The following is a 9,959-nucleotide window of genomic DNA, read 5'->3' as shown; positions in this document are numbered from 1 at the left end:
TACATTAATTTTCCATCTGTCAAGTGTGGTCAGGGTCTTTTCTTTGAGGATGGAGCCCGTGATTGGATTCCTCATCTTCTTTCTTACATAAACCTCACCAGTTATATACCACCTGCAATTTCCAGTTTGCTTCCTTAAAGTGAAACAGTTAATGGCATGTTTGAAGCAATCTTGAGTGTATAATTTATTTATGTTTTTATGATTATTCTCCCAATTTGTAATAATCTTGTTGCTCACATCTAATTCCATAGCAGCTTTTATCTTTTCTTTTGAGACAGAGTCTCACTCTGTTGCCCAAGCTGGAGTGCAATGGCATGATCTTAGCTCACTGCAACCTCCACCTTCCAGGTTCAAGTGAATTATCCTGCTTCAGGCTCCCGAGTAGCTGAGATTACAGGCGTGCACCACCACTCCCCAGCTAATTTTTTGTATTTTTAGTACCGACAGGGTTTCACCATGTTGGCCAGGCTGGTCTCAAACTCCTGGCCTCAAGTGATCCGTCCACCTTGGCCTCCCAAAGTGTTGGGATTACAGGCATAAGCTACCGTGCCCAGCCCATAGTAGCTTCTTAAAGTAACTCAGAGGGCGGCCGCAGTGGCTCACGCCTGTATCCCCAGCACTTTGGAAGACCGAGGCAGAAGGATCACCTGAGGCCAGGAGTTTGAGACCAGCCTGGCCAACATGGCGAAACCCTATCTCTACTAAAAATACAAAAATTAGCCGGGCATGGTGGCATGCACCTGTAATCCCAGCTACTCAGGAGGCTGAGGTAGGAGAATCACTTGAACCCGGGAGGTGGAGGGTGCAATGAGCCGAGATCACGCCATTGCACTCCAGCCTGGGAGACAGAGTGAGGCTCCATCTCAATAAATAAATAAATAAACAAATAAATAAAATGACTCATAGGCTGGGCGCAGTGACTCACACCTGTAATCCTAACACTTTGGGACGCCAAGGTAGGAAGATGGCTTGAGCCCAGGAGTTTGAGACCAGCCTGAGCAACATAGTGAGACCCTGTCTCTCTCTATATATATATTTTTTAATTAGCCTGGCATGGTGGTGCACCTGTAGTCCTAGTGGGAGGCTGAGGTGGGAAGGTCGCTTGAGCCCAGGGGTTTGAGGCTACAGTAAGATGTGATCATGCCACTGCACTACAGCCTGAGCAACAGAGCAAGACCCTGTCTCAATAAATAAATAAACTCACTTTTTCCTCCATCACTGGAGGAAATATATATTATTATAAAGAATAATAATAATACAGAAAAAGTAACTTACTTTAGTCGAGTCTTCTAAGGATCCAACTTAGTTTTTTTTTTTTTGAGATGGAGTCTCACTCTGTTGCCCAGGCTGGAGTGCAGTGGCCGGATCTCAGCTCACTGCAAGCCCCGCCTCCCAGGTTTACGCCATTCTCCTACCTCAGCCTCCTGAGTAGCTGGGACCACAGGCGTCCGCCACCTCGTCCGGCTAGTTTTTTGTATTTTTTAGTAGAGACGGGGTTTCACCGTGTTAGCCAGGATGGTCTCCATCTCCTGACCTCGTGATCCACCCGTCTCGACTTCCAAAGTGCTGGGATTACAGGCTTGAGCCACTGCACCCGTCCCCAACTTAGTTTTCATAGAAACAATGATTCGTTTTTCCCACTCTCAGTTCATCAATTTATTTTTTTTTAAAGATAAATTTTCTTTTACATCGACATGGGGTCTCACTATGTTGCCCATGGTGGTCTCAAACTCCTGGGCTCAGGCAATCCTCCCACCTTGGCCTCGCAAAGTGCTAGGATTACAGGGATGAGCCATTTCACCTGGCCTGTTCATCAATGTATATAGTATTTAATTAAATTATGAGTTACAGTAACACATACAATGGGCATAAACACACTTGGTATTAAATCACAACTGCCTCTGGGTAAACAAGGGCTTAGCTGGGGATGTGGAACTGCACAGCATTCTAGAAAGTGCTCACTGCCTGGGTTTGATTCCCAGCTTCTCTACGTACTAGTTATGTGATCTGGGAATTCAGACTACTGAAGCTTTGTGCCTTATTTTCCTTCTTTGTTAAAGGAGATGATGATAGCACCTCATATATTTGTTGTGAGGATTAGAGGAGAATACACTTGTGAAGCACCTAGAATAGGGTGGGGCATAAGCTAAGTACTTTGGGAAATGTTACAGCACATCATTATCCCTGTGGCTGCTGGCAGGAGCTGTCCTACAGGCCACAGGCTACAGCCTAGGCCTGCACCCAGCATCCCCTATGTTTCACAGAGGAAGTAGGGTGCATCGGTTGGGTAAGATGCCTCTTCTGTAGTATTATATCCTCATTTCCCATAGGCAAAAATGGAGGTCTGGAGACAGTCGGTGACTCCAAAGCTACTTGACCACGAAGTCAGTTTTTAGAACTCCCAGATCCCTAGCAATCATAACATTTGGATCCAGAAAGACAAAGGGAATTTGCCATCCATTTTCCTTTTTTATTTTACCTACTGAGTCCAAAAATCCCAAGGAAGAACAAACAGAACCTCTCAGGGCCGAGCCTGCAAAAAGCCCTTGCCCAGCCTCCTCAGGAGTCCACTAGCTGCACTGTGTTCTGCATCCCTGCAGGGCTGAGCAACTGGGAAGAGGCTTGGTCCCCAGGACCCCCTAGCATGTGCGTGTTGGGCAGGTGCTTCAGAGATGAGGGCTGCGGCCGGCAGGGGGAGGTCACACGATAGTGCAGATGCCCGACTCCATGGGTCTCCTCTGGCAGCTCCTGCTGAGGCTTTCCCTGGGCCACTTGGATGACCTGAAAAAGGCAGGGAGGGGCTTGCCAGTGGGGGTGACTGGGGAGACAGCAGGAGGCAGCCTGCCCTGGCTTCGGCTTCCTTTGCCCTATTTGGCCCTTACCTCTGCTGGTGGGCTCCAGAGAAGGAGGGAGTTGGCTTAAGCTTCATATCCCCCCATCCTACAGCACCCTGTCTTTCACTGAGGCCTACCATGAGGCCATTCAGGAAGCAGGGCGTACCCTGGGCTTCCAGAGCTGGGTGAGGGTTGTTCACATTGCTAAAGGGCAAAGACAAAGGGGAGCTCGGGGCTCTATACCCCAAGCATGAGATCCCAGCTTCCCCTAACTTCAACAGCAGTCGTGTTCCATTAATATCATCCCAAGCCACATATTCTACTTTCTTTGCTATTCTCCAGGCCTCCTGCTCTCCCCCAAGGACCCACCTATTGACTTGAGGGCCATTGGGTACCAGGATGCTAGGGTACTCCGCTCTGGGAGGGCCTCGACCTACAAATGGAAAATGGGCCCTGGGTCCTGGACCTAGATGGAGAAGGACAGACACATTCATCACATGCCTCTCTGCACCAAGAACTATCATGGTGGAAAAAAGCTCTGGAGAAGAACCAGAGTTGGGGCAGTGTCAGGGGATGCGCTGCTCACTATACATGGAGGCTTTGCCGAGGACTATCCCACTGCAGGGCGTGTACTTGGTAAACATGGGGCAACTAGAAGCTAGATGGTGGGAATGATTCACTGTGCCTGGAAGGAAACACACTGAAAAGGAGACATCGGTAAATTCAGGTCAGCTCAATAAGTAGCAAGGAACTCTGCTCCCCGAGTTGCAAGTCTTTGTGGGAGAGGCTATTGAGTAGTGAGCTGGGGATTACGAACAGCGCCCAGTGCTGTGTTGGGCACAAAGTAGGCTTTCAACAAAACCCTGGGGTCCAAGATGCAAAGTTCTAGAAGTTAGGAAAGCCATGAGAGCAGGAAGAAAGAGGCAGTTCTAGAAAGGGTTCAGGGAAAATGGTCCAGGGCCTTGAGAGACAAGCAAAAATCAGGGGAGGGCTGTTGGGGAGTTGTGAACTGGGACAGTCAGGGTCAGGTGTGGTGCGAAGTTGTGCCAGGCCTCAGAGAAATGACAACAAGAAGGCGGGATGGCAGGATGGGTGTAAGAAGTGGAGGCAGGCAGGTGGGGGCGGGAGTGCCACATTTGCAGTGGGGAGAGGCACCACCAGGAATACTCTACATCAACTCACACTCCAGTCTCCCCGGCCCAGCCCTCATGGGAACGTTTGCCGACCTCTCCTCTTTTTTCTCCTGGTGGCCCTCCTCAAACTCTTCATCTTCCCACCCACTGGAAGATCTGTAGGGGCAAGGAACCAGGGCACAGCTTGGCAGAGCGGCACCAGTCCCCTCCTCCCTGGGGGTATGCATGGGGTCCTACCCCACTGTGACAGCCCCCAACACCCTACAGAGGCTGCATACATCCCTGCTGCACCGTTCCCACCCTCACCTGTGCTGGGCACCTGCTGCACTGCTTCCTGCCTTTGCTGGGGTCCCCTCCACCTGGCTGGCCCCACCTGGAGCCTGGAGTCTTCCCGGAGCCGAGGTCTGGGAATGAAGGGGAGTAGAGGGACTAGGTCTGAGAAAAACGGCCATCCCAGCTATGTGTGTGCCAGGGTCTCAGAGAATACAATTCTGGGGTGAGGTTCTTTGTTCTGTTAAGGTCCCTGCTAGTAACTCTCAGGCTTGAATTCAGATTTAGGGACTAGCAGACCTGGCCAGCGTCTAACGGCCACCCCATCCCTTCTGGGGCCTGATATGGTAAAGTCACAGAAAGTAGGTGGCAGACATTGGCTGGGACCCAAGTATTCTGACCCCTCAATCCAATCCTCTGCCTGTACCAGGCAATTTAATTTTTCTTGCAGATTTTAAATATGGTGTCTTTAAATGTGATCTTTAAAATGCAGGAGCATACAATCTATTACATACATATAAATATTAAAGTATAATTTCAATTCCTGGAGTGGTATGAGGTTTTCTGGGGTTGTCTGAAAATGTGAAGGAGGAGGCGGTTGGAGAGTCAACGAATCGTACAAAGAGACCCGGAGATAGAAACAAGTTAAAGCAGAGACAGGGAAGGAGTAACACGGTGGAGACCCACAGAGAAATGAACTCTAGAGACTTAAAGACGAGAGAGAGGGACTTCCTTGGAGCACATTTCCATCCTGTGGCCATTTAGGGAACTGCAGCCAAGGACTTGAAACTTTCTACCTCCTTGCACACATGGTCTACCGATTCTTTTACATTTATTTATTTATTTTTAATCACCTACATATCAGCCCACGTGTTGGAGACATGCCGCAGTCCCCTACCCACCTCCCACCCCTGGAAAGTGATGTATCTCATGCACAGGCTCAAGGCGGATGAACACAGATGAGTGGCCAAGCGCCGCCGCATCCCAGGGAACATTGGCTTTGCTTACCACCAACCCCTTCCCTGGGTAACCTCTCTCCACCCCCATCTCCTTGTCTCAGGTGTCATCTCACCAGGGTGTGACCAGCCCCACCTGGGCCAAGTGCGTCCTCACGGTGTCTGCCAGCTTGGCCACCAGCCGTTCTCGCACAGAATCTGGCTCCTTCTGGGAAGAGGGTGATAATAGGTTAATGGGGAATGCCTGGACTTTGTGGTCCTCTGGGGGTTGGGGAAGAAGGAAGCAGGAAAGGGAGGAGGGAGCAGGACTTTGTTTCCCCCTCTCTTCTACCCCATCCCCATGCCTTTCCCAGGGTCCTGCCACCACCTGCCCAGAATTGCGGACAGTGATGGACTCTTCCTCACAATAGTATCCCAACACCTAGCACACAGTGTGTCCGATGCTGTGGGAGAAGGCAAGGAGTGAAGGCAGGAATGTCAGCCAGAAGAGGGATAGCAGGGGAGAGGTGGATTCCGGGATACAGGGTCTCACCTGACACTGGGCCAGTGCTTCCTTATAGTACTTCAAGGCCTGGTCATACTGCCCCAGCCTGGCTGCAGCAGCCCCCAGACCCTCACAGGCCTGCCACTGTCCCTTCATGTCCCCTGAGAAAGAGAGCCTGGAAGGTCCTTTCATGACTCCCTACCCCACTGACCCGCCCCTTCAGAGGCACTCCCTACCCTCAGTTCCCCCCATCTGTCTCCCCACCAGCTCCTAGGACCCTCAGCCTCCCCGCTGGCCCAGTCACATCCCAACTCTCTCACGCTTACCAGAGTCACGGGCAGCCTGCAGGGCATGCAGGTAGTTGTCTCTGGCAGCCTTGTGGTCCCCCAGCTGGCTCAGTGCAAAGGCCAGGCTGCCAAAGCTCCGGCCCTGCTCCCACCGCTGCCCCACAGAGCCTGAGGACAGAGCCCACCCCATCCTCAGAGGGGACTCTGGCTGCTGGGACATTAGGACTCCGCCCTCCAGCAACCAAGACAGAGCTCCCAGGAGGCCTGGTGCCCAGCCCCAGCACACTCCAGATGCATCCGAGAGGCCTGAACCCTCCACTCCCAGCCTGGACCCATCCTGAGTTCTGGTGTGAGTGCCTCCACCTGGCTAGTTTGAGTCAGGCAACAACCTTGTGATGCAGGCAAGGCAGGTGTTAATGGCCCTGTTTTTATAAATGGGAAAACTGAAGCTGGGAAAGTGAAAGTGATTCCTGAATGTCACACAGTCAGCAGAGGAGCTGGATTCCACTTCAGGCCTCCTCTCCCAGCCAGTACCCTTCCCCCTGCCCACTGCTGCCTTCCCAGCCCTGAGGTCTCGGCCTCTGGGCCCACAACCCTCTGTCCTGTCTGACTGTCCCATCTCCTGCACTTCCAGCTCTCCCCCACTGGTTATGGGTTTTCAGGCTCCATAAGTGGTCCCAAAGGGCCATCCACCCTTAAGCCTTGGGGCCCCTTTTGGAAACCCTTCTTAGTGTCTTAGTCCCAGTCCCATTTCCCGGCCCCGGGCACCCACCGTGCAGGTCAGCAGCCTTCTGGTGAAACTCTTGAGCTTCCTGATAGTTGCCAAGGGCATTGTGGGCCATCCCGAGGTTTCTTAGCACTGTGGCCTGCTCTCCTGGCACCCAGCACAGAGGAAGGGCCTGCAGGAAGGCCTCCACAGCCAGCGGAAACAGCCGGAGCTGGGAGTAGCCCAGGCCTAGATCATTATAGAGGTGCCCTAGAGGGCATAGCCAGGGTCACTGGTAGCCGGACCAGGTATAAATAAGGCTGGTACAGCCCCTATCCACTCCTCCAGTGTTCCCCAAACCCAGCCCTCTGAATAGCACCAGGCTTTGTGTCTCCCCAGATCCCACACCTTCCCTGCCCGAAGATCTCACCCAGCAGTCCCCTCTCAGTGCTCCTCTCGGCAAGCCTCCGGCTTTTCTCCAGCACCTGCACAACTTCCCCTACCCGATGCCGCCCACTCTTCAGCATACATCCTGCCGCAGCCCCCAATGCCAGGGCTGCGGCCTGCAGCTGCCTCTCTTGGACATAGGCCCGGCTTGCTTCCTGCAGGCAGTGGGCTGCTAGCTCAGGCTGTCCCAGAGCCTGGTAGCAGGCTCCCATTTTTGCCCAGGCTTCTCCCTGGTCACCCTGTGGCTGGTAGTGGCCCAGGGCCCTGTGATACCAGGCCAAAGCTTGAGGCAGCTCGCCAAGGGCATGGTAGGCCAAAGCCACATTGAAACACTGGTCTCCATGACGCCTGCCCTGTGCCTTCTCTTCAGGGTGGGCTCGCAGGAGCAGCTCAAGGCCTCTAGCTGGGTCCCCAGTCTCCACATAGGCAGCCCCCAGGTTGAAGGCACAGGCCCGGAGCACTGGGGTGTCCCCGGTTTGTGGGGTCTTGGAGGCCAGAAGGAAGGCCCTCTGGAAGTTGTTCAAGGCTTCATGGTTCCGGCCAGCCTGAAGGGCCCCGTGGCCAGCCCTGGTGAGGGCTTGGATGCTGGCCTCTTGCCGCAGCCACTTTCTTTTCTTCTTTGTCTTATTGGAGCTTGAAGGCTCAGGCTCTGGCCTCTGGGGCACATCCTCAGGGTTGGGGGAAGACATAGAGCTGACAGAGGGGAACAGAGGGATCTGTATGTCAGCCTTGGCTTCCTCTAGAGCAGGACCCCCTTCGAGAAATTCAGCTCTACCCCTGCCCTAGCATGACCCTCAGGGTTTCAAGGATTGCTCTCTGACCTCTCACTTTGTTTCTTCTGTCCCACTGGGTACCATATCCACTCTCACTCTAACGTCCTGACTAATTCTTAGTCCTCCTTCAAGACTCATGTCAAGTAACAGCTTGCTTCAGAACACACCTTCTTCTCAACGAACTGGGTACTCCTGTGGTCCCATAGCACCTGATGCCTATGTCTTTTATAGCATTTATCACACTGGGTCAGAGTTGATGACTTTCTTGTCTTCCCCCCATCACTAGATTTGGAGCAACTTGCAGGGTCTGGCACATAGTAGATTCACAATAAATGTTTTTGGAAAGAGATGAAAAAGTTCTGGAGATGGATGGTGGTGTTGATTGCACAATAATGTGAGTGTACTTAATGCCACTGAACTGCACATTTTAAAATGATTAAAATGGTAAATTGTATGTTATATATATGTTACCACCATACAAATGTTTTTGGAATGAACAAATAGGCCAGGTGCGGTGGCTCACACCTGTAATCCCAGCACTTTGGGAGGCTGAGGTGGGCAGCTCACAAGGTCAAGAGATAGAGACCAGCCTGGCCAACATGGCAAAATGCTGTCTCTACTAAAAATACAAAAATTAGCCAGGCGTGGTGGTGCACACCTGTAATCCCAGCTACCCAGGAGTCTGAGGCAGGAGAATTGCTTGAACTTGGGAGGTGGAGGTTGCAGTGAGCTGAGATCATGCCATTGCACTCCAGCCCGGGCGGCAGAGCGAGATTCCGCCTCAAAAACAAAACAAAACAAAACAAAACAAAAAACTGCAAATAAATAGATGAAGGAACCACATATGCAGGGCCTCTCCTCCCTAACCTCCTTCACACTGTGCCTCTACTAATACCCACCCACTCATCATCTGGGTACTCCTGCTATCTAATCTCAAGATGTAGTTTAGGTCAGTTCAACAAGCACTCAGTAAGTCCCTGCTATGTGCTAGGAGCCACACTAGGCACTGGGGACCCTAGGGTGAGGAGGCTCCTGAATTGGCAAGGAGCCAACCTCCAGGAGAGCAGGATTCTCTGAAAAGGAGTGTGGTGTGGGATGGAACATCCATTTACTGCCCTGAAGCTCTCTCTCTCCATTTCTTCTGCTTTCTGTCTGCTGGCTGGTTCCAGGCCCCCAGCCTCCTGCTCTGGTCTCCAGAGCCTCCTTAAACCTGAATACAAGCATCTCATCAGCTTGTATATCCTGTTAGTTATCTTTCCCCTGGAAGGGCAAAGGCTTTTCATGAACTCTCCTCCCAGGAGACGGGAAAAAGAGTGGAAAAGACGCAGGCCCTGGGCTCTTGCCCCTCCCATTTTATTCTTTTTCCCCCTTTTTTAGGAGGGGCAGGCAGAGGAAAAACAGTCTCTTGTAAAAGAAATTCCCCTCACTTCTAAAAACACCCAGAAATCCTGACTTTTCAAGGCCTTCCACTCCAGGGCATTCCTGACTACCCCCATGCAGTGTGGGGACGCCCACTGCAGGACACCTTACCTCCTTGGGTCTTCTCCGCAGCTGGCTCTCTGGAATGGCCCCTCTGGCTTGGGTTACCTCCCTAGCTGTTAGCTCAAAGCCCTGGAGGTTACTAGACAACCAGGTACCACCCTCCACTCCTAGGGAATTATTTGAGTGACAGTTCTGGGGCCGTATCTTAGTGCTAAACCTCGATAGTGCTGCAGACACACCCCCTCAAGTCCCTCACTTCAAGAAATGAATCAAGGCATCAGAGGGGCGCTTACTAGTTACACCCCCAGATATCATCTCATCTACTTCGTTCCCTCATTTCACAGAGGAGGGGACCAAGCCTCAGACAGCAGATGTGACTTAACTAAGGTCAAAGAGCAGTCATGTAGCTGGGGTTAGACTCTAGGTTTGCTTTGAGATGGAGTCTCACTCTATCACCCAGGCTGGAGTTCAGTGGCACCATCTCGGCTCACTGCAACCTCCGCCTCCTGGGCTCAAGTGATTCTCCTGCCTCAGCCTCCCGTGTAGCTGGGATTACAGGTGCACGCCACCACGACCAGCTCATTTTT

General features: G+C 52.1%; 1 protein-coding gene across 1 annotated transcript; it reads right to left on the bottom strand.

Moving 5' to 3' along the window:
* Positions 1 to 2,142: 2,142 nt before the first annotated feature.
* Positions 2,143 to 7,806, bottom strand: TTC24 (tetratricopeptide repeat domain 24). Its single transcript, XM_011928433.1, has 10 exons — positions 7,101 to 7,806; positions 6,737 to 6,940; positions 6,004 to 6,132; positions 5,726 to 5,838; positions 5,310 to 5,401; positions 4,274 to 4,396; positions 4,017 to 4,123; positions 3,421 to 3,534; positions 3,204 to 3,300; positions 2,143 to 2,781 (listed from the first exon to the last, which is right to left on the bottom strand). The coding sequence occupies exons 1-10, from the start codon at positions 7,804 to 7,806 to the stop codon at positions 2,700 to 2,702; spliced, it is 1,767 nt and encodes a 588-aa protein (XP_011783823.1). The 3' UTR covers positions 2,143 to 2,699.
* Between the last annotated feature and the right edge of the window lie 2,153 nt (positions 7,807 to 9,959).

This window comes from Colobus angolensis, unplaced genomic scaffold, assembly GCF_000951035.1.
Source record: "Colobus angolensis palliatus isolate OR3802 unplaced genomic scaffold, Cang.pa_1.0 Scaffold77, whole genome shotgun sequence".
NCBI lineage: Eukaryota > Metazoa > Chordata > Mammalia > Primates > Cercopithecidae > Colobus > Colobus angolensis.
Note: the sequence above shows the minus strand (reverse complement) of the source record. Positions and strands in the feature narration are given on the sequence as shown.